General features: G+C 44.3%; 1 protein-coding gene across 1 annotated transcript; it reads left to right on the top strand.

Moving 5' to 3' along the window:
- Positions 1–1,545: 1,545 nt before the first annotated feature.
- Positions 1,546–27,630, top strand: LOC147718022 (torsin-1A-like). Its single transcript, XM_086924838.1, has 5 exons — positions 1,546–1,811; positions 7,158–7,423; positions 12,019–12,194; positions 12,286–12,413; positions 25,815–27,630. The coding sequence occupies exons 1-5, from the start codon at positions 1,628–1,630 to the stop codon at positions 26,057–26,059; spliced, it is 999 nt and encodes a 332-aa protein (XP_086780964.1). The 5' UTR covers positions 1,546–1,627; the 3' UTR covers positions 26,060–27,630.
- Positions 27,631–27,978: the final 348 nt, after the last annotated feature.

Genomic DNA, 27,978 nt, shown 5'->3' on the forward strand with positions numbered 1-27,978 from the left:
GTCTAATCCCTTTTCTTTCAGCGGTGTGTTACAGTTCCTGTTAGTCACAGACCCCCTGCAGATAACCTTGTCCTTATACTGTATGTCTAATCCCTTTCCTTTCAGTGGTGTGTTACAGTTCCTGTTAGTTACAGAGACCCCGCAGATCTGTGTATGAATCCTTTTCTATTGTTATTGTAATAAAGATACCCCAGTTCTTAGTGAACCAGTGTGCATGTGTGGTTCTTATGATAGAGAGCGTTTAAATAACTCTTGCATACAGTGTGTGTCTCTTGTTCTTAAAGCACAGGTAACCTTTCCTTCTAGTCAGGTGTTACAGCCAGAACAGATGCTGCCCCTGATCTGGTAAGTAACCACTGAATAATTAGGGAGAGAGAGGAGCCCATGAGCTAAGAAAATAGATAGATACTAAGTGATTCGGCCATCCCATAATATTATTGTAGTAGCGAACCCTTAGTGAATAGTGAGAGAGACTTCCCAACATAGAGAGAGAGAGAGAGCTGAAGGTATTCATAGGAAAGTGATCGTCGTTGTGTAGTGGCGTTAGTGAGAGCACTGATTGTGGTCAGTGTGTATACCCGCAAGATTGTGGCTTGAGAGAGCACCGGGGGGATACGGTGTGTAATGAGATCGCCTCTAGGGAAAGTGGCGTTAGTGAGAGCATCAGGTGGAAGCCTGATGTGTAGGTCCGCCGGATTGTGGACCGGATTGGAAGGAAGAGAGCACTAGGGCTGCAGCCTAGTGTGTAGACACGCCGAATAGCGTGTCGAGTGAGCACTGATAGTGATCAGTGTGTAATGGTAAATAATCAGAACTGCCCCAGGGTAGATTAGTCTGGACCCATGTGGTCGCGAGACTATGAGGTATGAGTGTGGTGTAGGGCATGGACGTCCTTAGTAATCAGTGAGTATTCCTAGTAATCCCTATAGATTTAGTGGTGTTTCTGATGATATGAGCTTGTATATTGCGAGTTCCCCATCCTCAGGTAGGTACCCAGGTGCCTGGATAGATGGGTCCTGAGGAGGGAGGTGGTTACGTTCCGGCTGGGTTGGAGGTGCTCCAAGGAGCTGATCCCATCTGGTTCGAGAACCCGGTCGTAACACACCTTCGGGTAAAGTTCGCGCTATATAAAATCGCATAAATAAAAATAAATAAATAAAATACTAAACATAGAAGTGAAAACCTGGAGTACAGAAAAGGAGGCCGCTGTGCTTCTCCTGCTATACATGATGCGATACTGTTATGCTTGTTAGGGATGAAACTATTTAATGATACCTAATGAGTATTAAAAAATCAGTAGTCTGCGTAATCTAAACCACTAGCTAAATGGAATGGATTTTTGCTGCTCTGGTCAAAAACCCTCGCTCCTGCGCATGCGTGGGGTTGTGTTTTAAACGCGCGCTAAATCTGTGGCCCTCGCTCGTGCGCAAGCGCAGTCCGGTGTTTCAGACGCATACGTCTCGTACGCAAGCGCAGTCCGGTGTTTCAGAAGCATACGTCAGTGTTCCTGTCGTCTACGCATGCGTAGTACGTTGCCCCTCACAAACATGGCGGCGGTACGCACCGAGGGGCGGAAGTGTTCCACATACACCCCTCCGTCGCTGTTCTGCACTCCGCCTGTCCCGGCATGGAGCTGCAACGGCCGTCCCTGCTGCTCCTGCTGCTGCCGCTCCTCGCGCGCGCCATGGAGCCCGTCAGCATGGGCCTCGCCGTCTTCGGGGCCGCCTCGGCATTGACCGGCTTCATCTCCACCTACCCGGGGCTCTACTGCTACTTCCGGGAGTGCTGCGATGGGGGGCTGAACACCACCGGTGAGGGGGGGGGGTCAGCGCCACCGGTGAGGGGAGGAGGCTCATGATCACCTGTGAGGGGGGCGGGATCGGGTCAGGGCCACCTGGGCAGCAGGGGGATCAGTGCCACCTGGGGGGGGGGGGGGATCAGGGCCACCTGTGAGGGGGGGGATCAGTGCCACCTGGGGGGGAGGGGGGGGTCAGGGCCACCTGTGAGGGGTGAGGGGTGGGGGTGGTGGGGGTCAGGGCCACCTATTTCCCTCAATGCCTCATTCACCACCTCCTGGATACTGCGAGATTTCAAGGCATGCAGGGAAGCCTTAATCATTGTTATAAAGGTGTTCAACAGCATCACTTTGCTTAGTAAACGTATAGCAGAAAGTTCTCTGTTTTTCACCTCTGCACAGATCAGATGCCAACAATAGCAGAGGTGGCCCAGCTATAATGTACTTTTTTTAGTATAAGTCTTTCTGCTTTTAGTTTTTCATCTAGACACTGGCAGAGCCAATTGGATTTTTAGGACCCAAGTTGTGAAGTGACAGATCCCTGCTGTATGTTCAGTAGTACTGCATTTTCTGCACACATAGAGTATCAAAGGAGTATTGGCAGGGACCACAAATAGTTATATTTATCAAGTGTGTTGTGCATTTTAACGTTTGAACTTCTTACTCAGTAATGCAGTTTGATATTGGAGCTTATTATCTAACCACGCAGCACTCCTCCTAACAAGAAATCATTTGCATTAATTAATCTTCGATTTGATCTTGAACAGATCGTGCACTTGGTCTTGCCTTTGCAGCAGCGGGCGCCAGTTTGATCTTCCCACTTGGTGAATGGGCAATAGGCATACATGCCAACATGTTTAACCTGTCAAGTGGGAGATTTTGAAAATCTCATTGGGGGAAATGTAGTCTACCCATTGACAGCTAAATAAAATAAACACGTTTGGCTTAAATAATTTCGGGGCTCTCCCGCCGGAATCCGGGCCGTTGGCTTGTATTATTGAATGTGTTTTGTGTTGCTGCAAATTATGGGTTAAATAGTTTACTTGTACTATACAAACAAGTTCTTTTTGCCCTTAGCTACACGTTGTGTCTGGCTGGGCTCATTGTCAGTGGTGAGAGTATGGTCGAGGGCTTACCTTCACTTGGGGACAATGCTACCAGTCAGGGTGGGGGCCATGAGCTGTCACTGATTCGGCTTGCACAGAGCCACTGATGATGGCGTGAGTTGGTAGTTGTCATTGGGTGTGGGCAGCCCAGTGCCACCATTGAGGGTGTGGGGAAAAAAGTGGTCATTGCCAAGCCTAAGGGTGTGGGTAGCAGTTGTCATTCATTAGGGAAAGAGTCAATGCCACCAATGAGGGTGTGAGCTGGATGTTGACACTGGTTGTGTATCTTATTGCTACTGCGCCCAAGAGCTGAGATTAGCTTAGGGTAAGGTGGATGCTCTGTGCTTCTAGTGAGGGGTCGGTTCGGATACTGCCCTTCTTTGCTTCATTGAAAGCCAGGGCTTGCGTGCACGGTTGATAGTGTGCGTGATTGTGGTATGACATTTAGTGTTGTGTTTGAGGATCAACGTGGTGCTTCCTTTTCTTGCTACACACTTGAAGCTCCTGTTATGTTTATATTAGATATTAGTGCAATGTATATAGGCTTTTCTTAGTGCACACACCTAAAGTGGGATAGCCCTTGGTTCTTTGTCTTGTGTACATATCATGTTTATCATACTACCATTTAATCAGGGTGCGATGCTTCTCAGATGGGTCTCTTCTGTTCAGATACCTGGGACTGTCTGCTGATGGGTCACTGTCTTGCTTATGGTGGACTCCCTGGCAAGGGAAGCTTGTGGCATGTTCAGTGCCACTGGTCAGTGTGTTGGCTGGGAGCTGTCACTGATTGGGTGAAGCTAGTGGGGGAAGTTCATGCTTCTAGTGGCTTTCCAAGCCATTGGTGTACGATGAGGTTGATGCCTGAAATCTTTCAGCAGGGGCTCATGTGTGGTGCAGACACCAGAGAGAAATGGCACAGAGGAAGAGAGGAAAGATCAACAGGTTGTTCAGTAATACTGTGAGCGAAGAACTGGGGCAGATAAATGACATTCACGAGGAGCGAGAGGGGAAGGTGGAGTAGTATTAAATGGCTGCAATAGGGAGGTGATGTATCTGCGTAAAGCAGTGACCTGATGCTGAAACTGGATGCTATCCACCAGGACTCCAGATGGTGCACTTGGAGTATACTGCTGAGGTCTTGTACTCAGTGCCACCAGTAGGTGACAGTGGTGTTCAGTGCTTGAACAGAAAAAATGAGTCCTCCATTGAGGAATCCAGATTATTGCAAATTTAGCCACTCCCTCATGGGACTCGGAGCGGCTGGGCAACATTGGAAGTTCAAGAGGGTTCGACAAATGGGACATGATCGGGATATCAAAAATCTGGCATTTATGGGTTAAAAGTGAGATGTGACCTTTGCCTCACTCCAGTGTGAACACGAACTAGCTGGTACTGAGTACTTCAGGTAGCTCCAGATACGACACACACTAAAGTCAAACCTGGAATATTCCCCGGAATGTTCTCCACTAGAAGACCGGTTGCTCGACAGCTATCTCCCAGAAAAAGAAATTTCCCTGACCTAAAAAATTTAATAAATATCATGGCAGATCCCCTAGGACCAATACGAGAGCGCTGGGAGAGGGACGGACTAGAGCTAGATGAGTGGCAGGGCGCGGTTGCCTCCTCAAAGGAAGTAGCCATCTCCTCAACACTGCGCATAGTCCAACTCAAAATCCTACACAGAGTCTATGTTTCAGGGCCACGGCTAGTACATATGGGTAGGGTGGCGTATGGACAGTGCAGGAGACAGTGCGGCATGATAGGCACCTTTATTCACATAATATGGGAATGTAGGAGGGTGCAGCACTATTGGAAGAAGATTCTTGACAGTATGGGAGAGATATTAGACACTGTGATTAGGCCAGTAATAAAACTGTTTTCTGAACGCGTGGAAACCTACAGATTTTACCAGCAAAGATAAATTATGGGTCAACCTGGGGTTAATGGTGGCAAAAAGAAATATTGCACAACTGTTGGGGGCAGAGGTGTTGCCGAAAATTGCGACCTGGAAAGCAAATATAGACTGGTGAATGATCAGAGAGAAAATGGTATTATTGCACGTGGCTGCCCCAAAAAATGGACTGCTGTATGGGACAAATGGAATGCACATATGAGGAATGTATGTGCCCGCCCCCACCCCTTCCCCGTTGATGAACCGCTAACACCATAAAGTTAGTGACTATGATGTCCTGGTGAAATGTACTCTGCAATGCGATGTTGCAACTGTCGTCTCAGTCATGTAATATGTCTAACTGCAAAGTCGAATTTCTTGTTAGTTAAAAAAAAAGATTATTGCAAATATTTTGTCGCTTGAATGATGTGCCTTTTTGTAGAATTGTGATCCGTCTCTGCTGCTTCATGATAGGGTAAGAATAGTTCATTTAAACACGAACCATGCTCAATAATCCCTACAGGGCAGCATCTGTCGGTGCCTAGAGGGGCGATTGTCTGACCGTGAGTTCCTAGACATTGTCATTGTTAAGAAGGGGAGAGGTCTACAGAGGTTTCTCTTAAAAGGTTTGTTTTTCTCATTGTCCAAAGTTTTGGAAGAGATATGTGTTTTCATTACTTGAAAGCAGAGGACAGGGGCCTTCCTGGCTGTGCAGCAGTTTATTTATAATTGCTATGCTTGGTTTTCCATCTAGTGATTTATTTAAAGGTTCTATATAGCGCTGGCTACACCCGGAGGCATCAGAGCGCTTTACATGAGTATCAGACAATAATTGCAGGTTACATCTATACAAAGGTTACACAGTTATTAGAGCATGGCTACATAGTGACAAGTAAGGTTGAGACAAATAAAAGGTATAGGGAAAAAGCAGGCAAGGGGAGATATTCTGGGATGTAGAAGCAGTGGTAGTAGACAGAGAATGGAGGAGGGAAAGAGAAAGAGACGGCATGTGCTCAAAGTCCGGCTGGGTAGGTGACGGTCAGGGGATGAACCAAGGCTGTTCTTCTCAATAGCTGAACAGAGCAGCTCCACCGGGTGTCGGACATACAGCTCGGACTCCGCTGTCAGGATGGAGATCAGGAGTATGCTCAGAGATTGTCATTGTGCGTTGATTAGGTGGTCGGTTCCACCCCTCGTCCACCTCTGCTCCATTGTTGCCTCTTTGGTCTGTTTACTCTGCCCCAGGGTCCCAACAGGCGCTCCGGTCCCAGGCACATTCTCTACCTAGTGACGGTTGCAGCAAAGAATTGCAAGACCTTGTTATTTGAGGCTCTTTTGGGTGGCATTCGGTGAGCGCCGTCCGGTCAGCCACCGGTCGTTCTTCGTGTATCGAAGGTGCTTTCTCATCTGCAGATCCCCAGAGGGGCACATTAGGAGGAGGAGGGAGGAAAGGACATGAGGTAGTCTACCTGGCCGCTCCGATCAACATCTTATGGTGCGCGGAAGAGCAGCAGCAGTGGATCGGCTGGGGTCAATTTGCCCTGCTCGTGGTCATATAGTACTTTACTTTGCATGTTCTACCTCTGGCCCAGACACCAGCCCCACAGTATCGAAGCCACATGGCTCAGACATGTGTGGGGGTAGCTGGTCAAATCTCTCTGACCCCCATGAGTGTTCAATGCTCGAGCCACTTTGTTCACATAAGGGTGAGGACCGTGGGGCAACCTCCAGCTGCCTTTCTCTCTTTGTGAATACAGGGTCTGAGCGCTCCACCTCGGACCAGTGTTGGAGCGCCTGGCTCTTCTCCCATCTTTCTGGCCTTGAGGGTGGTGCGGTGTCTAAGCCACACAATGATGTTCTTTTTGTGAGGGGCTGCGCACGTTGCAGGTGCTCTTTTCTCATTGTCTCTTCAACTTTTGCCAGGCCCAGGTAGTCTGTCCAGATATTGAGCGCCATTTGACCTCCTATAATTGGCGTCCTTGCAGTCACTAGGGTCATGATTTCAATGGCGCAACAGGTGCAGTGACACCGGGGCTCAAAGCTCTAGGAACCCCGTGTCCCAGTAACAGAAGTAGATCAACTTTGAGGATGTATACCGGATGGTGCTTTTTGAAGAAATGTCCTTGCTTTTCTGTGTTTTAGTAACAGAAGTAGATCAGCTCACGATTTAGACGGGATGGCGTTGTTCCAAGATATGTGATCTGGAAGATGTTGCTTTGAGGAGGAGTTTTTATTTTCAGAGTTAATGGGTTGCCTCCCTTTTGTTTTCTTATTGGCAAGCTGAATCAACTCTCATATAGGGCTTTTCCGCTCCCTTGCGTTGTTTTATCAGTGACAAGTACTGTTTTTGATATCTTGTCCTCAGCTCTACAGGAGGATCTCGACGAGCAGCTCTTTGGGCAGCACCTGGTGAACAAAGTCATCTTGAAAGCAGTGACTGGTTTTATGAGGAACAAGAACACCAGGAAACCTCTCACCCTCTCGCTACATGGCTGGACTGGCACCGGCAAGAACTTGGTTAGCCAGATCATTGCAAGGAACATTTACAAGGAAGGGCTGCAGAGCCAGTATGTCCATCAATTTGTCTCCACGCTGCACTTCAAACATGCCCAGGAGATCAACAATTACAAGGTAAGGTGGCCCTCTTCAGCAAAGTGCACAACTTTCTCTGGGAAGGATTGTTAGTTTGCACGATATAGATGAGAGCTCCGTCTTGGAGGGATTCTTAGTTTGCTTGGGGTAGACAAGAGCTCCCTCTTGGAGGGATTCTTAATTTGCTCCGTATAGACGAGAGCTCCCTCTAGGAGGGATTCTTAGTTTGCACGGTATAGATGAGAGCTCCCTCTGGGAGGGAATCTTAGTTTGCACAATAAAGATGAGCATTCCCTCTGGAAGGGATTATTTGCACATATTCTTTGCACACTGTAGGAGAGAGCCCCCCCTATAGCACCATTCATTTCTGTTGACCAGCGGGATGCAAGTTATAACATGCCTGTGTCCCATAGTAGAGAGACTTCATAGATTCATGGACGACATAAAGTGCAAAGCTGTCCCCCTGTACCTATTCGCAGTACCCTATCATACCAAGGGAGCGAGCGGGTGTGCAAATATGGGATGCCCTCCCTTTGGACTTATGCAGCTTGTTTCTGATCTGTTACCTGGAGTAAATTGAAGGCAAAGCCCCACGTGTGAGAGGACTGATCAGCATACATCAGGGTCATTGCTCTCCACAATAGATTCTGAGGGATCTCTGTCCTAATGGCACTATTGGAAATCCACCTGGGTGGCTCTCGGAGTGTATGGGGGTCGCAGTCTTATACTATCTACATGATGCAAGGAGTTCTGTTGGGTCCTGAGTAATTATCATATTCAATATCTAACGGAGTCTCAGCCTAGTTCTGAATGTATGAGATGAGGCTTGAAACCCCCTGTGTGTCTGGGATTACACTGCATCTCTGCCTTGGATTTGCCAAAGCGTAAATTGTTTGTGGCGTTTGGGAGGGTGTGACGCAGACCTATGCCCTATGGTTTTTATCCTGGTGCGTTGATGTCCTTAGCTGATGGGATTCCTGCTCTGAATTTTCCAACTAAATCATAGGTCTCTTTTCTACCCGGATCGCTCCAAAGCATCACAGACTAAATCCATAGGAAAACCGTGCCCTACAATTTCAGTTTATGACTTCAGGGTTTCCTGATGCTCTAAATAAGGATCTGTGTGTAATTCCTTTTCCTCTCTGGGGTGAATGAAGAGGTCCGTAGTTGTTTGTTTCTCCAGCTACTCAGTCATCTCATTGAACTGGGGCTCTTGATAAGATTGCTCCGTCTTTTAAAACGTGAAATCTGACATTTTCTACCTTTACTTCAAATACTCCGTCCTAGTATCCATTTTCTATTGTGATATGCGGTGGGTGGTATTACAGGTCAGCTATTCCACAATATTGGAAGCTCATTGCCTCACTTTAATGAATTGTGACACAGGCCCCTTTTTAGGTTTCCCCTGGCGTAGCACTGCGCAGCAGTGCTCGCGCAGGTGAAATGTTATGTTAGAACAGTACAGGGCTTTGTCCCGCCTCTCTCTTCCATTGGCTAGCTCCATAAGTGGAGGCTAGCCATTGGAAGAGAGATCTGTCCGTCATTGTCGGAGCAGATTCGTGGGCGTTCCGGCGTTTTTTTTTTCTCGCTCTCCGGCCCTTTTAGAACGTCATTGCTGCCGTGGGCGGATGTTTTTTTTTTCTTTTCTCAGCATGTTTTTGCCATTTTGGACGTGTCTTTTGCAGGGGTGTGCTGTGCGATTGTCGTCTCCGTGGCTTCATCCTATTTCATAAATGCTTTGTTTACACTGGAAATGGACCAGTGAGACCATCCTTCGCCCTGGCCCGCTGGGAGAGCATGAGCCCATGCGCATTTTCAATCGCTTTCTCTCCTCCGCGACCGGGCTGGGAGGAGGGATTTGAGGCGGGGCTTGGGTGTTGGCTGATGCCGTCCTCTTCCTCTAATCCCTGCTGCTGCTTCTTTCTCCTCGCTGGGGTCCCCTCTGCCAGAGCTTTCTCTCCGTCTGTGCAGCCTTGTTTTCCCGGTTCGTATGCGGCAGCTCTTGGGGCTTGATGCTGGTTGTTATCCTACCCAGGAGCTACCAGAGACGGCGTGGACTAGAGGTAGGTGGCTGGCTGGTGCAAAACTGCTTCTCTCCTGTTTTATGATGATCCGCGATGCCGGGTCCTCGCTGCTGTGCTGAGCTGGTAACGTTAGCATGGGCGTGGCGGTAACCATGAGAGGAGGGGTTCTCACAAACACATGGACTCTCCCTCTGGGGCTACAGCTCCATCACCCAGTACCCAGCGGCTTTATACAGAAACTGATTGACTCCCCTCCCTTTCCCTTACCTAGCAACTCGGATTAAAATAGGAAATTGTCATCCTCTCACGCCCCGTGTCCCCTCTCGATTTCAAACCGCTAATTCTGACATCTCTCTCCAGGTTATTTTCTTAAACATATTTTGAATGGAAGCATCTAAAAAATAATAAAGCGTTTGTTTTTTTCAAAATCCACGCGTGGTGCCTAGCAACAGGGCGGTGCGCTACTTTTCTGCGTAACAGCCATGTGATTTGTGTTTTTATTCAGATGTTTGTGGCTTTTTTTTTTACGTCAGCTGTTGTGTTTTTTTATGAATGTAGTTTTGTGCTTTAAATACAGAGTGCCCACGCCCGCCCTTTAAAAGGAAGTATGTATTATTCAGGGCACTGGTTACCCCAAGGTTGCCCGTGGTGAGGGTAGTGCCCGCACGTTTCTTCCTCCTTCTGCATTAGTCCCAACCTGCTCTGTGGCCGCTGACAGGTGAGGGTGCAGCTCCAGCAGGAACAGCGATGATGTTGCAAACAGATTACACTGGAGCGTCATCGGGAGGCTCTCTGCCCACGAGGGAAAAAAATACATGTTGTTGGGAAGCTTCAAGCCATTCCATCAACTAATCCCAATGACTGCTTCCAAGCACACTTTTTCGAGGTTGCCCACACTTTTCTGTTTTTTTTCACACATGCCGGCACAATGGCAAGAAGGCATGTTTAGTCACTTCAACTCCTGGTCCCTTGCAGCATGTCTGACACGTCCCTGTGGCTAAAGTGGAGATTGCAGAGGAGGGTTGGCTCTGTCAGTTATTTTTTAACATCAATGGGGCTATCCAACCTTATGAAGACCATAGTAGGTCACATCATGCTTTAAGGATTGGAGTGTTTTGTGTACCACAAGTGCTTTTGATATCTGCTGCTCTTATCCTGCAGATGATTGCACGAGCGTCTGGATGTCAAGGGAAATGGTTATTTTGTCACATAACTGTAGTAAGAACACCACTTGACTAGTGAGCAATGAGATTCTGAATGTCAGCCAGTTTATCCACAGACATGGATAGATTTTAGAGTTAAGTGTAGACTAGAGTATTAAATGGCAAACGCAAGGAGATGAATTGCTGAAACTTTTTAGACACATGACCCAAGTCTCAGATCTGGGTTGAATCAATCATGGTTCTTTAGTTCACTTTGCCACCTCAGTTCAGACCCAGCTATATGCAAATCAGTCTTGACCCCGTGCCTCATGGGAACAGTCCAGCCCAAATTGCCAATCCAGGTCTTCCCTGAACCGGACACAAGCATCCTGGGGGCGCTTTTGGTTAACACCCCTAATCAGCAAGGCTAGCTTGAATCCAGTGGCAAAGTGAGCAAGGGACCCACTTCGGGTATACCCTGCCAACAAGTGTGTGGAGTATTAAGATATCCAGGTTTATCAACCTGGAAGCCCCTTGGTTGGATGAATGCGGAGTAGTTTACTTTGTGCCCCTGTTTCGTTGGCAACATCGTTAAGAGGATGTTATTTCTACACATGCTTAACTAAATAAGCTAGTTCCCCATGTTGGCTGTTACTTAAGTGAGTAGTTTCCCTTAATCTCCAATAATCTGGATACGTTAAAACATCTGCAGTAATAATGCACACAATGTTGGTGAATGCGGGCCCTGTAGCCAGAGAGATTAAGCTATTGGCATTGTAAATGACAATGCCATTCATTTATCTGCTTTCAAAACCAACACATAAATACATCTTGTCTGCATCTGCCCGAATCTAGCTCAAGCTCGAAGCTCTCTGTTAAAAAAGTCTATGAACGAGCGGGGTATAAGAACGTGCAGATCTGCAATTATGGCAACCTTGAACCCAGCAGACACGCGATTGAACTGCCTATTACTAAAGTTCCTTGCAGCCCACTCCCAAGCGCTAAAACACACCACGGCACCCTGTCAACAAAAGGATAACACAACTGTGGTAGCTCGGGCAGAGAGCTCTCCGGAACATAAAAGAGGAAAAAATCAAGAACTTCAGAACTAAGCTAGACAGACTGCATTTTTATTACACTTTATTCGATTTTAAATAACAAACTCGGTTTTAGACGGAGAGTGTTATAGAATATATTAACAGTGATTGTACATATATGTTAAGAAATTTTAAACACATTAGTCGATTCCTTTAAAATGTATTGTTGTGGTTTTAATTAACTGAAACAATAAAAATCTTTCATTTCATTTCAACACATAAATACAAAATTTGTCATTTACAATGCCAATAGCTCAAACTTTTACAAAGGCGAAACCGTTGCATTGTAAAAGCTTGTTCTTTCATGGTCTGACATCCTCAGTGCAGTTAATACTTAAACCATATAATGCGATTCCTTTCCATAATCCTAGGACCAGCTGCAGTCGTGGATCCGGGGCAATGTCACCAACTGTGAACGCTCTATTTTCATATTTGATGAAATGGACAAAATGCTGCCGGGCCTCATCGATGCCATTAAGCCTTTTTTGGACTACTATGATTACATTGAGGGCGTATCGTACCGCAAAGCCATCTTCATCTTCCTCAGGTATGCAGTCTAGGTCTTTGCCCTTCCTCAGTAACTTACGGTTCTTTGCTCCTTATGTGTATCATACCAGTGTCCACATTTCTTCCTGCAGCAATGCTGGCGGCAGACTTATCAATGAGGTGACCCTGGACTTCTGGAAGAGTGGCAGGAAAAGGGAGGAAATGCAGCTGAAAGATTTGGACAATGCGTTGTCCCTGTCCATCTTCAACAACAAGGAAAGTGAGTGGCTGATCTGCAAGAAGACTCTGGGATGTTAACTGTCTCAATGGGTGGCGGCAGAAAGATGTGCGCTGTCTATTCATGACTCTGGTGATGTACTTTGTGACACTGCAGATGGGCAGGGTAGATGTGGAGTGATGTCTGATGTGCTCTGTATTGTACGTGTCTCAGATGACGCTGTGTGAGATGCTCTAGGTGACTCTGGGTGGAGGAGCTGAGAAGGTCTTTGTCTTGTAAGTGTCTCGTGTGATAATGGATGAGTGGCACTGCATACTGCAAGAGGCTCTAAGCTCGGGGATGTGCATTGTCTTTCTCAGCCTCTGCTTGAGAAAATGCTGCTAAACGGTAGTGTGGGTTTGACTTTACTTGCATTTACATAGTGCTTCATACACCTGATGTGGCGCTGAATCACTACGAGGACGGATAGCACAATGCTTTATAGGTTGTGCATTAGTGGTGTCTCATATTGACCAGAGGTATGCTCTTATAGTGTCACTGTGCTTCAATTTGTAGCAGAGCAAAAGGAATGAGCGATAGGATTCTTCAGCTTATAAGGTACATTGTGCTTGATTGATGGGTGTTGGCATGTGCTCATAACTTGTTGAAGCATTTAGTTGCGATTATGTCTCAATCTGTGCAAAAGAGAGTTAAAGATAGATACGCCTGTAATAGTGTCTGCCATCTTTGTCAAAGATTTGTTTCCAGTTCTAAGGAAGGCATGATCTTGAGATCTGTGCTGTCCATGCCCACCACTGTTGGCCTTCCCTAGTCAGGAAAGTGTCAGGAAAGTCCCGAGTACCTTTGAAGTACGCAGGAATTTTAAAAACATCGGTGAACACTCTTTTGACCCTTGGACTTCCAGTCTGTCTTCTATCCGGGAGATGGATCCCTCCTCAGCGGTGCCGCATTATGATAACATTCTTAAAGAGGCCTTGGACGAACTGGCGCCAGCTCGGTCCTGCTATTCAGCAAGGAAAAGACCATCAGCCCCTTGGTTCTCCGAACAACTCAGACTCCTTAGGCAGGAAGTAAGGAGACAGGAGCGTCGATGGCATGCCAGTTGGGATCTCAAAGACAGGGAAGCTCATAAAACCCTGCTCAAGAGATATAAGTCGGAAGTTATCAGGACCAAGCAAGACTACTTTGTGGCCCTGACTTCCTCTCTTTCATCTCCCAAAGAGCTCTTCAGGATCGTGGACTCTCTCACATCTCTTCAGGTCCCCGATCCAGTTGTTCCATCTCAGGAGCTCTGTAATGACATCGCTCGCTTCTTCCAGTCCAAAATAGCGGACATTTACACTGCTCTGGAGTCTCAGAGGCTTTCTACGGCTGAGCCATCAGTTATTGTAGTCCCGGATGTTTCATCGGCAGAGCCTCCCTTGGCCGGTTATCTGGAATCCTTCCCCCTGCTCTCCCTACAAGATCTCGACACGCGGCTTGATAAAACCAAGTCAGGGTCTCCACTAGATGCTTGCCCTCTTAAGATCTTGAAGCAGCGCAGGGGATCTCTTCTACCCCCCCTACTTGAGATCATGAATGGGGCCATGAGGGAGGGTGTCTTCCCACAGCAGTGGAAAAATGCTGTGGTCAAACCTCTTCTTAAGAAACCCTCCCTAGATCCTGGGGTTTTAAAAAACTTTCGCCCCATCTCACTGCTTCCGGCCCCTGCAAAGATGCTCGAGTCCCATCTTAACGAGCATCTAGCTGCCTTTGTGGAGAATTCAGGCTGCCTTGACCCTTCCCAGCATGGTTTCAGGAGGGAACATAGCACCGAGTCCGCCCTCACCCTGGTTCTCGACTCCATCCGCATGAGTGTGGATGAGGGCCGGACATCCCTCCTGATCCTTCTGGATCTTACAGCTGCCTTCGATACCCTATCTCCCCAGGTCTTAACATCTCGACTGGGTGAGATTGGGGTCCGGGGGGCAGCCTTGGGTTTGCTCTCTTCCTTTCTCGACCATAGGGAGCAGAGGGTAATGTTGGGAAAATTTCTATCTCCATCCCTGTCTGTGCAATGTGGGGTCCCTCAAGGGTCGGCGCTTAGTCCCACCCTTTTTAACATCTATGTGACCCCCCTTGCCAGACTTATTAGATCTTTTGGGATGGAGGTAGTTTCCTACGCGGACGACACGCAGATCCTCGTGGCTCTCTCCCAGTCGATTGAGCTGACCGCCTCCAGATTTAGATCCTGTATGGAGGCCGTCGGCCAGTGGATGATATACAACTCACTCAAATTGAATGGGGAGAAGACCGAGGTGATGGTGTTAGGCGGAAGGGAAGATATCTGGTCCATGGAGTGGTGGCCTGACTCGCTCGGTCTTTGCCCCAAACCTACTTCTTCGGCTAAAAATCTTGGGGTAATGATTGACCCTACCCTGGACATGCGCCAGCAAGTCAACAGGACGGTATCGACCTGTTGGGGCATAATTCATGTTCTCAGGAAAATAAGGAACTACCTTTCCCAGCCGGCAAGAAGGCAACTTGCTGTCGCCCTTTTGGGATCGCGTCTGGACTACTGCAATGCGCTGTATGCTGGACTGAATAAGAGTCAGATGCAGCGCTTGCAGGTAGTCCAGAATGCGGCAGCTAGATTTGTCCTCGATCTTCCTCGTCGCTTTTCGGCTATGCTGGCCAGGAAGCAGTTGCATTGGCTTCCGATTAAGGAGCGGATTGTTTTCAAATCTATGTGTATGGTCTATAAGGCCTTGGCCAAAAGCAGCCCCACAGGAATTAGAGCCATCTTGACCTATTACAACCCTGGCAGGAGCCTCCGCTCCTCCAATCACTCTTTCCTCCACATCCCCCGCATTCGGAAAGCCAGATGGGGTGGTAAGGCTTTTTCCCTCTTGGCCCCTAAATGGTGGAACGATCTTCCATTAGAACTGAGGTCCCTCCCCTCCCTCCAAACCTTCAGAGCTGCCCTTAAAACACGCCTCTTTGCTCAAGCGTACATGTAAGTGCATGACTGCCCGCTTTCTGATCTTTTTGTTAGGCGCCTTGACCCCTTCGGGTTTTAGTTTGCGCGGTACAAGATGCAAAATAAATAAATAAGTAAATTGTTATGGTGTATTGATTTGTATAGCGCACTAATAACCCGTGAGGGTATCCATGTGCTTGGGTAGGTGTGTAAGTTTGTGGTCCCCAAGGTGCTTATATGAAGAGCCAGGTCTTCAGTTTCTGGCAGAATTCAAGAAGTAAGGAGGAGACTCTGATGTGTTGTGTGGTCGTTCCATGTCTTGGGTGCGATATAGGAGAATGTGCAACCTCCATTTTTAGGTCTCGCCTATTAATCCTGCAAGGGATAATAGATGAGAGTATAGTGGGCAAACCAAGGTCTGAAACCATCGCAGATTTCGTCCAGTTCAAGTGGTGCACTGGTGCGGAACGTGAGTCCACATCAAAGCCATCAGCCTCCCTCCCACAGGCATCTGAAGCTTCCCCAGCGTGCGCTTGGCCTCAGGCATTCACCCCAGCCCGCGCTCGGCCTCACCTCTCCTCCCCCCTAATTCACCCCTGCTGTTTCGCTTTCACGGCCGCGAGGCCGTGCTCTAGCTCATTCTCACTTCAAAGGAATGCGCCCCCTTTGCACAATGTTTTTATTTCACTGGTGGCGCACAATGACTTCATTCGGCCATCTCGACCTCCTTTTCAATAATGCAAGGTTCAACCTTTTTTACAAAAAACTGTGCGATTCATTTACTATCAATCTGCGGCACTAAACGTAAACCTTGTTTTGATATTTGATGACCTGACTATCCCACATTGTCCTGCTTCTCTGACTTAAAAAACTTGTCCCGATATTTGTCAATCTATTACATGATTCTATCGCTATTTCTCCGATGTATTTAATTTCCAATCATGAATCGCTTTACCTTTATTTGAACTAAACACGGGTTGCCCTTTCACCTGACATATAATCTCACTTTATCATATGAATCCCTACGACCTCCTTCCTATCTTCCTATCCCACTCGCTGGCTCACCCGCCCCCCGGCTCCCCACAAGACTCTTGAAGCGCAACGCTTCGCCAGCGCTTCCCTCCCACTTGCTCAGTCCCCTGCTCCCCCGCCCCCACCCCCATCCGACTTGTTTTCCTACTGCACGTTGTGCTTTTCCTGACTGCTCCCTTGTTTCCGTCCTTGTCTCATCCTTTCTCGCTTCCCTTTTACTCCTTCACTTCCTCTTTTTTTCCTTCTCTCTTTTTCTTAAACTCGTGCTGTCTGGGCGTCTGACTCAAATCCCCATTGCGGCACTTGCAGCCCTGTCTGCTTCTAGGGTTTGAGCTTGCAGGTTTCCTACAGATCTCTGCAGCAGTGCCCGCTTCCTGTGACTGCTCTGTTAGGAAACCTCTCATGCAGCTTCAGTGCAACCAGGCGGTTTATTTCCTGCGACCCCTTGTACTTCAGTGTTTGGCATGTGCTGGTGCTCTCGGCCCTTTGATGCTTGTTATCTTACTCTTGCGGAGCGGCTCCCATTGTACTGAGGCCGATTTCAGCCACTACAGCAGTCTGCTGTAGTGGCTGAAATCGGCCTCAGTACAATGGGAGCCGCTCCGCAAGAGTAAGATAACAAGCATCAAAGGGCCGAGAGAGGGAGAGAACGCCACAGCACCGCTCAACGCCACAGCACCGCTCAACGCCACAGCACCGCTCAACGCCACAGCACCGCTCAACGCCACAGCACCACTCGGCACCACTGAACGCCATAGCATCACTCGGCACCACTGAATGCCATAGCATCACTCGGCACCACTGAACGCCATAGCATCACTCGGCACCACTGAACGCCACAGCATCGCTCAGCACCACTGAACGCCACAGCATCGCTCAGCACCACTGAACGCCACAGCATCACTCTGTGCAACCATTCAATTCAACAACAACTGGTTCAAATATGTTCTCTCAGTGTTTCAATCTTTATTACAAATGTCACCAAAAAGTGTTAATATTTCACTTCTGTTCTTGGATTTTCATCACAATAAAATTCAATGAACATCATCTTCCCAAAAGTTATTCACAAAAGTTTAAGCTATTGCCATTATAAATTACAATAACTTTTATTTAAGTATTAATTATTAAAAAAATTAAAAGCTATTGTTATTTGTAATATCAATACTTCTAAGTCATGTAAATACAACACATATTGCGTTACAAATGCTATTGATGTCACATTTGCGAAAGTTAAAACTATTGGCATTGTAAATGACAAAGCTAATAATTTCGCTATTTTCAAAACCAACACATAAATACAAATGTTGTCATTTACAATACCAATAGCTCAAACTTTCCTAATGCGAGACCTATTGCATTGCAAATGCTTGTTACTTTTGCGAGTGAGACAGATCGTAGGTGTCTGGTGGGTTGGTGAAAGTGTATGCAGATGCTCAGGTATTCTGGTCGGAGGGCGGGTGAGATGTGATCAGGCATGTGAAGTTGTAGGTAATGTTCTATAGTTTGATTTTGGAATCTTTCAGTGTTTTAAGCAGTACGAGCAGGGTAGGTATAGTCTGATTGCATTGTGTAGACAAGACATGTCCAGTGCAATGGTAATCTGGTGCTTCTGTTGGAAACCTATCATTGAAAAGTTTGAAAGGAGTAGAAAGTGCTTCGTGTGACTCTGATGATTTGGGAGACTGGGTTGTTGACCATTGTCTCCTACAGTTTACTTTATTTTGTCCGTGCTTCTGGGCGTATTCGTAGTTTCTGGGGCCAGATGGTCTTAGCTTGGTAGTTCTACCATTTTCTGCATATTTGGATCTCTGTTGTGGACATGCTAAGTTTTAGGTGATTTCTCAGCCTCCATAGGTTGGTGGTTCGGAGGAGAAATTTCATCCAGAGATGTCTTAGGTCCGTCTGGTTCCGCCTTTAAGATGATCTGAGTGTTATTGGCATAGTTGCAGCAGGCTAGAGTGAAGGACTTGATGCAATCCGCTGGGAGGCTGAAGTAGACGTTGAAGACGATAGGTGAGACGATGAAACTTTGCATTAAGTCATCATCAGTTCCGATAAGAAGTGATGTAACTGGCAGCAGGGAGATGGTCCTGGACTACTCCAAGTGTTAACAGGAAGTGTTTGGTTCTTTTGAGGTCAAGTTCTTAAAGCCCCAGTAGCATGAGTGGTGGCGCAACCCCTGCTTGGGCGATTGGTCATTCTCTCAGTTTAACTATATGGGGCTAAACAAATTTAATCGGAAATGAATTGTGAAAGATAAAATAATTGTGAAAAAGAAAAAGGCTGTTGGTAAGAAAAAGGGGGTAATGGTAATACTAGGGGAAAGGTGTAGGTTAATGGGGAGGTTTGTCTTTAAAAAAAAAAGGAAAATGTTTTTTAGGGTACAGGGGAGCCAGAGGATTACCCAGAGTGAAAGGAAAAACAAGACCGAAAGACTCCTGTTAATAAAATTAAAATAACCGCAGGTAAGCAGGAAGGGAGAAGTGCAAGAACATTCTGAGATGTAACTTAATTCCTTAAATAAAACCCCTCCGACTATTGAGTAATTAATAATAAAACACATACCTGCTGTTAATTACTCTGTGAAAAGCAGAGTTTTCTGTCTTTAATGGTCTGCAAGTGGGTTGTTTTTTTCCAACAAAGTTACAGAGTGAAGACGGATCTTTCAAAGAGAATTCTTATGAATGGTCAGTTAGAGATTGATTATCGAGGAAGTGAGCGACCCGGAATACCCTTGAGGGCTTGGGTAATGAAAGTAAAAGGGTGAAGGTGCCTTCAAGGGACTTTATTTGGTCTATATTTATTGGTTCAAGTTATTTTAAAAAGGACCAATCGATCGTCCTTAGAGTGAGCTAATCAAAAATCTATTATCTTAACACAAAAACAATAAATAGTTTGTATTGTCAACATATAACATATAAACAAAGACACAAGGTGTATACGAAAAAATATTTTTATCAAATAGTTCATTAAAGGAAAACAGCTTCATATACAGATAAGTAAACAAATAAGATTTAGGACTGTGGGTACACACATAAGTAAATTACTAAGTGACTCAACAGAACCTAAAAAACACCTATCCCAAAATACATTGAATCAAACAAAGAAAGGGAGAAGATGTGCTGTCGACGTTTCGGTTTCTTAGGAATTAATTGCTGAAACCATCCTCAGGACTGTTATCAATTGTGATCTGTATAGAGATATTGTAATCTGAAAATCAAAAGATATTAACAGTTACAATACTACACTGACTATATTCGTTACACCCTGGTGACAAAACAAAGAAACTTCACAATGATGACAAAAGACAATGCCATAATATGTACAACATAAACACAATATGAACATGGGGTTCATTTACCTAAAAACAGTGTGAACATGGAATTCATTTACCTAAAAACAGAAAACATTCCAGTAATTCCTACAACCTTGTCTAAAACAAACAAATTGTTTATGATATTATCTACACAGTTTATCCAAACGGATTCAGGACCATATTCTTTTGGTTCAATAGGAAAAAACAAATAGGATTATTTAACCGTTAAGAAAGATAGCCTCCATTTCATCAAGGTCCATCACTACACATCAGATAACTCAATTAAGTCAGATGTGATTGTTTCATCAACATTTATAGTATCAGTCTTATAGGTGCATAACATAAATCATGGGTGAAGGTTTACCTCCCATGCATGATGACTCCATGATTCTTCATATATATTTAGAACATAGTTATTTAATTATTCAGTTAATGGTGTTGTACAACGGATGTTATATGAAACCATGTTTAGCCCAATGCAGTTTTGTGCATTTCAATCTATATTATCAGGAAAATCTAAATACCTGTTTGCAAAAGTACTGCCACTTCATCACATAAAGGATTCGTTTGTAGATCGGGGTGTCTTTATAACATGACTAAAACATAAAAAGTCAGGCATGTTGGGTCTGCGTTTTAAGGTGGACAGAGGAAGACCTATTTAGTTATTAAAGAACATACCTATTAGTTGTTAGAAAACGGACTTCATATTTTAATCAAAGCCGGACGTGAAGTCGAATCTTCACTCATAGAGCACAGGTACTTTGCAAAGCAGAGATCATCTGAAAAAATAATAAATATTCTCTAGATCTTGTCTATATTTTGATAGAATAGCCACATAGTGCTGAAGGATTAATCTTACCCGGTGTGAATGGGGTAGAATCTTGTCAATCACCGGGATCAATATGGAGCAATTAGAGCCAGTTTAAGTTGAATTAAGCAGAATAGCGAGCAGTCATCAGTCCTGCACCGCCTATCCAAAAGTTAAAAAGAGAGAGAAATGTGCACGCGTTAGATACACGAGTGTCTAAACGCTTCCGAAGTTACTAGCGTTATGACAGTTCGTAAGGCATGCAACAGTGACAGCATTGTCCTGAGCGCATACACGAGTGTCTAAACGCTTCCGAAGTTACTAGCGTTATGACGGTTCGCAAGGCATGCAACAGTGACAGTATTGTCCTAAGCGCATGTGGATTTAAAGTTCGGTTCCAATGTTCTTACCTAATATCACGGCAAAGTGGAGTCAAAGAGCGTCTCGTCAGTACGGAGCCACAGGTTGTTACTGACCGCTCTCTCGTTTTAAAGGCAGTGTTTGGAAATCGAAATGAGACGGCACTTGGCAGCCATATTGGACTAGTCAGCGGATTGCCGAATATAGCAGGCAATTATGCCATTGATATACAGATCGAATCATGTTTAGTGGAAAAACATGTTATATCCAAATGGAATAGGGGAATTTTATGGATTTAATCATAGAGCATCCGCTATTACAGTTGTTAATTCAACAAAGTAGCAGAAAATTATACACAACATTTAATTATTGTAACATTCATAAATAAGAGATATATCATTGCAAACACATATCGATATATGTAGTTATTATTTCAGTGTTAGATATGTATTATTGAGAAGCATATCACTTTGTATAGATCAAAGTGTTTACTTATTTGATATAGGTCTTCTAAGAGAGGGACATCGTAGACAGTTAAGTGGTTCACGAGAGACATGCGAGAGCATGCCATTCTGTTGCTGAATTCATTCCCCGCTTCACAGTATCAGTGAGGAATATCAGTTTACCTTCTCGCATTGTTAATACCTTATCAATATTGTTTTGCCTTTTGTTGGGTTTTATTACTTCTAAGACCCACCACGTCATCTCAGTTTCCTTGTGTCCTAGACGTAGGAAATGCTCTACTAAGGGAGCTGTTTCCTTTTTGCAGCAAATGCGCGACTGATGTTGTAAGATGCGCTTTTTTATGGGTTGGATTGTTTTTCCCAAATAGTGTAGCGAACAGGGGCATTGAATGCAATAAACCACATTGGTGGTATTACAATTCGAGAAGCTTTTATTTGTGAACTGAATGTTATTGATTGTGCAAGCTTTAACTGTCGTGGTAGTAGCACAGGCTGCACAGTTGTTACATTTAAAGTGGCCTACTACAGAGCTGATTTGCCTCATATTGTCTACAATATTATCTGCAGAGGGGTTCTCATACGCATGAATTAACCTGTCTTGCAAGTTGGTGCCTCTTTTGAAGGCAAACAGTGGTTTCTGCCTGAATTCAGGAAAGGAATGAAGTAGGTTCCATTGTTTTGATATAATTTTTTTATCGCATTTGAATGCGTACCAAAGGTAGTTACACAAACTATGTTGGTCTCATTTGGTCGTTCTTTTACTGTTAGCAGAGCATCCCGATCATGATACCAGGCCCTTTTCATTGATTTCCTCAGTAATTTACCTGGGTAACCACGAGAAAATAATTTGTCTTTTAGTGTTCTAGCTTCCTGGAAGTAGTCATCTTTATACGTACAATTTCGTCGAAGACTAAGAAATTGTCCAAAGGGTAGACCATCTTTCAACGCCTGCGGGTGATGACTGGTATATTTCAGAAGTGTATTCCTTGCAGATTTTTTGGTAAATAAGGTGGTGAAGAGCTGATTATTCATATCCACCTTAATATTGATGTCAAGAAATGGCATTTCAGTATTGTTATATTCAAGAGTAAATTGGAGGTTAGTATTTCTGGAGTTTAACCATGTGTGAAATTCTTTCAATTGGTCCACCGTACCATCCCATATCAGAAACACGTCATCTATATAACGTAGCCATTTTAGAATTCTTGAGGAAAATGGATTGGAGGAGTGCCAGATATGCTCATCCTCAAAATGTGCAACATAAATGTTTGCTATGTCTGGGGCAAAAACTGCACCCATGGCTAACCCTTTCTGTTGTTGGTAGAACGTGTTCTGGTATAGGAAAAAGTTTTCACAAAGAGGCAGTCTTATGCACTCTATAATGAAGTCAGTAGGGACAGAGTGTGGTCTTGGTCTAGATTCCAGAAGTTTGTAGAGTAAATCTAGGACTTCACTTTGTGGAATGTTAGTATACAAACTTTCTATGTCCATAGAAGCAAGTATACTGGTTGTTGAATCAAAGTGGAATTTCTCGACTTCATTTATTACTGCTGTAGTGTCTCTAATGTATGTAGAGCGTTCAACAGCAAAAGGTCTAACAAAAAAATCTGCATATTGTGCCAATGGTTTGAGGACTGAATTACAACCCGAGACGATCGGGCGGCCTGGGGGATTATTTAGGTCCTTGTGCACCTTCGGGAGCATATAAATTACAGGTATGGTAGGTGTTTTATTGACCAGGAAAGACGCCTCTTTTTCGTTAAGCCAACCTCCCTCTAAACCTTTTTGGCTTAGGTTTATGATTTCCGTAGTTAATCTTTTAGTCGGGTTGCAGGTCAGTTTTTTGTAGTGGGCCGAGATAGAAAGTTGTTTAAGCATTTCATCGTCATATTTTGATTTCTGCCATAGAACTATTCCACCGCCCTTATCAGCTGGCTTGAGTAATGCATCTGGTAGCCTCTGAAGGTTTTGTAGGGCTGTCTGTTGTTCTTTTGGTAAGTTGGATTTAAACTTACGTGGAGTTTTAAAAAGGTTTTCTATCTCCAACAGTGTTGCATTCTCAAAAGTGATAATGTCTTTGTTAACCATAGCATTGGGGGGATAGAAGGTGGAAGGATTTCTAAGTCCTGCATAGCCTAGTTTGGGGTCAGATGTGTTATTTGCAAAAAAGTTCTTTAGTCTGACTGTTCGAAAGAAACGATACAGTTCCAATTTTGTTTGGAAGAGGTCGTTTTTGTAAGTTGGTACGAAACTAAGACCATTTGAAAGAACTGCCATCTCTTGTTCAGATAATTTAATAAGAACATTGGAACCGAACTTTAAATCCACATGCACTTAGGACAATACTGTCACTGTTGCATGCCTTGCGAACCGTCATAACGCTAGTAACTTCGGAAGCGTTTAGACACTCGTGTATGCGCTCAGGACAATGCTGTCACTGTTGCATGCCTTACGAACTGTCATAACGCTAGTAACTTCGGAAGCGTTTAGACACTCGTGTATCTAACGCGTGCACATTTCTCTCTCTTTTTAACTTTTGGATAGGCGGTGCAGGACTGATGACTGCTCGCTATTCTGCTTAATTCAACTTAAACTGGCTCTAATTGCTCCATATTGATCCTGGTGATTGACAAGATTCTACCCCATTCACACCGGGTAAGATTAATCCTTCAGCACTATGTGGCTATTCTATCAAAATATAGACAAGATCTAGAGAATATTTATTATTTTTTCAGATGATCTCTGCTTTGCAAAGTACCTGTGCTCTATGAGTGAAGATTCGACTTCACGTCCGCCTTTGATTAAAATATGAAGTCCGTTTTCTAACAACTAATAGGTATGTTCTTTAATAACTAAATAGGTCTTCCTCTGTCCACCTTAAAACGCAGACCCAACATGCCTGACTTTTTATGTTTTAGTCATGTTATAAAGACACCCCGATCTACAAACGAATCCTTTATGTGATGAAGTGGCAGTACTTTTGCAAACAGGTATTTAGATTTTCCTGATAATATAGATTGAAATGCACAAAACTGCATTGGGCTAAACATGGTTTCATATAACATCCGTTGTACAACACCATTAACTGAATAATTAAATAACTATGTTCTAAATATATATGAAGAATCATGGAGTCATCATGCATGGGAGGTAAACCTTCACCCATGATTTATGTTATGCACCTATAAGACTGATACCATAAATGTTGATGAAACAATCACATCCGACTTAATTGAGTTATCTGATATGTAGTGATGGACCTTGATGAAATGGAGGCTATCTTTCTTAACGGTTAAATAATCCTATTTGTTTTTTCCTATTGAACCAAAAGAATATGGTCCTGAATCCGTTTGGATAAACTGTGTAGATAATATCATAAACAATTTGTTTGTTTTAGACAAGGTTGTAGGAATTACTGGAATGTTTTCTGTTTTTAGGTAAATGAATTCCATGTTCACACTGTTTTTAGGTAAATGAACCCCATGTTCATATTGTGTTTATGTTGTACATATTATGGCATTGTCTTTTGTCATCATTGTGAAGTTTCTTTGTTTTGTCACCAGGGTGTAACGAATATAGTCAGTGTAGTATTGTAACTGTTAATATCTTTTGATTTTCAGATTACAATATCTCTATACAGATCACAATTGATAACAGTCCTGAGGATGGTTTCAGCAATTAATTCCTAAGAAACCGAAACGTCGACAGCACATCTTATCCCTTTCTTTGTTTGATTCAATGTATTTTGGGATAGGTGTTTTTTAGGTTCTGTTGAGTCACTTAGTAATTTACTTATGTGTGTACCCACAGTCCTAAATCTTATTTGTTTACTTATCTGTATATGAAGCTGTTTTCCTTTAATGAACTATTTGATAAAAATATTTTTTCGTATACACCTTGTGTCTTTGTTTATATGTTATATGTTGACAATACGAACTATTTATTGTTTTTGTGTTAAGATAATAGATTTTTGATTAGCTCACTCTAAGGACGATCGATTGGTCCTTTTTAAAATAACTTGAACCAATAAATATAGACCAAATAAAGTCCCTTGAAGGCACCTTCACCCTTTTACAGTTAGAGATTGGTCAGTTGTGGACATGGTCTGCTGGATCTTAGCTTCTTCGTGATTGGTTTATTATTGTTTAGATGTTTTAGTTGGTGTTGTAGGTGCCTAATGAAAGATGATTGTTGATTTGGGTCCTTGCTAGTGTGTTGGCAGTCATTATATGTTTCAACTGGGCATGGGTCTTCCTGTGAGCTACTTAAATCATTTGCTTTGAAGGGTGCCAGGGTCTGATGTCTGTATATGGCTGTAGTCTTCTTGATCTTGTTCTCAGTGAGGTGTATGGCTGTTGTCTAGTTCTAGAGGTGGTGTTCCACCATTTCTATTTTTTTTAAGCAACATGGTGTTACAGGAAGCTTGAGAATTGCTTGCATGGTGTGTAATGCTAATTAACAACCTGGCACTGAACTTGCTTTTTCTGTCTGTGTATCTCCTTAGGTGGCCTTTGGCACAGTAACCTGATTGACAAAAACCTTATTGACTTTTTTGTACCATTCCTGCCGCTGGAGTATAAGCACGTGAAGATGTGCATTGAGGTGGAGCTGCAGTTACGCGGGTATGAACCGGATGAGAACATTGTCACCACCGTTGCGGATGAGATGACTTACTTTCCTCGGGAGGAGAAGATCTATTCAGACAAAGGCTGCAAGACAGTGGCGCGTAAAATAGACTTTTACACCTGATAGGTTCAAAGAGAAAATCTGGGACAGCACAAAGTGAAAAGGGAGAAGAGTATCGGTATGCTCCAGGCAGTTGTAATGATTCAGAAATACCTTTTTAAAGAAACAACGTTTTAATAGACTTTTGTAAATATCTGTACATTCTAGGTGTAAATCAAAGCTTTCTCCAGGTATTCCCAATCATGTGGTTTGTGAAAAGAAATGTATTTGCTCCAGGAAAACCAGGAGTTGATTAAGTGCCTGGTCTATATGGGTATCTGCCAAGTGCCCACTTCAGCAAGTCCTGACTTTTGAATTCTCTTTGGTATTTTGTGACTCTGCTTTCCTTTGTCAGTCGAGGTCTTTGCCTACAAGTCAGGGGAAAGTGTTTTAGGTTAAAAGAGCCTGAACTGCCTGAAGCGGTCACATGACCTCGGTCCACATAGCATTTATGGATGCAAGCTTTCATGTGAATGTGCTAGACGGAGATACAAACAGAACATTTTTAATTTTTTTGTTATATTTTATTTGAGCCAGATGTATCTTTGTTTTCAAGTTTGAGTATAGGTGCTCCTTGAAGGTGTCGAAGAAGCTTGTAGAGTGGAGGCAGAATGTCACTGGTTTGGCTGCTGACGAATCCTTGCTTTCCACAGCAAGGATTTCAACTTGCTATTTGCACAATTCTGCCGAAAGTAACAAGGGAAAAGTCTTCGCGTGAATCATTGTAGGATTATATTTTGTGCTTCCGGTTAAACCGTGTTCATGTGTGGGGGAGGGGGATGGAATGTTGACACAGCCTGTGGCAAGACAGAGCTTCGGACCTGAATCCTCTGTGAGGAGAACCAGGCTATTCATGGGTAATTTGTTTTAGCCTCATCCTGTGACCTACAAGGGAGAGAAAGCTGGCCCCAAGAATACTGTAGGGCTGTGTTGTGAGGTGCAAGAGGGAGTAAATGCATTCCTGAATCTGACTGTGCATCGACATTCTGTCCATGGACGCGTGTGACGATCTCCCTTATACAGCCTGTGGCGCGTGTGTAGCCTGGCACGATACAGCTGAACATTTGAAAAAAAAGAATTCAGAAGGTAGTGCAGCGCTAACTATGACCCACTTTGGAGCCCTGATCGAGCCCTACCTTGTTGCGTGGATTTACCAGTGAACCTAATGAGCAGAAACTGTCCCTTTTAGAAGTAAACGCCTGGTTCTATTGCAGACCACTTGTGTTTCACAACATATTGAAGTATTCTTTTGACCCCCCCCCCCGTTCGCTGTCTAAAATGCTGCTTAATTGAAGTGAAGGAAACAACAGATCTCTGAACTCCTACTTTGGGGCTGTACTACTCTGGATTGTTCACTTTGCAGGTAACTGGCCACTTCAAAACTGCTAAAAGACTATTACAGTCCGCCTCACTGCATCCGCTAAGCATGGCGCGATCTGTGCTAGTTCCAGCGACACAGACTCAATCAGGTGAGAATGCCATGTTTGTGTCGTCTATAAAATCGGAGTTCACTTAATCAAGTTTTTATGGTTCATTTCATCCAAGTTATACGACCATGAACCCTTCTGAATAAAATGTGTATTTCTGTGACCTTTTTCCTATGGTCTTGACAACTTTCAGTTTTCTTTATATGAAGTGTGAAATGTAACTGAGCTGTCCAGAAATAAGCTGTCACGGTGAAGACCTGTACGGTGAAGACCTGTATGTGTTTTTGTTGGCTTCGGGGCATCTGTTGGAAGCTAACATCATATTACAAAGGAAACACATTTCTCATTGATCTGTCATAACAACCATCCTTACAACAATTATTGTTTTGTTCTTTAATAAATCAAAGATAGTTAAGAGATTATTAGACTGTATCACCTAAAGTAAAAGAGGCTGAAGGGACCAGATTTGAATCAAGTTGCTGTGTTATGGTCTAGCCTATCATGTAATGGTAGGTG

Source organism: Lissotriton vulgaris, chromosome 5 (genome assembly GCF_964263255.1).
Source record: "Lissotriton vulgaris chromosome 5, aLisVul1.2, whole genome shotgun sequence".
NCBI classification, from domain to species: Eukaryota; Metazoa; Chordata; class Amphibia; order Caudata; family Salamandridae; genus Lissotriton; species Lissotriton vulgaris.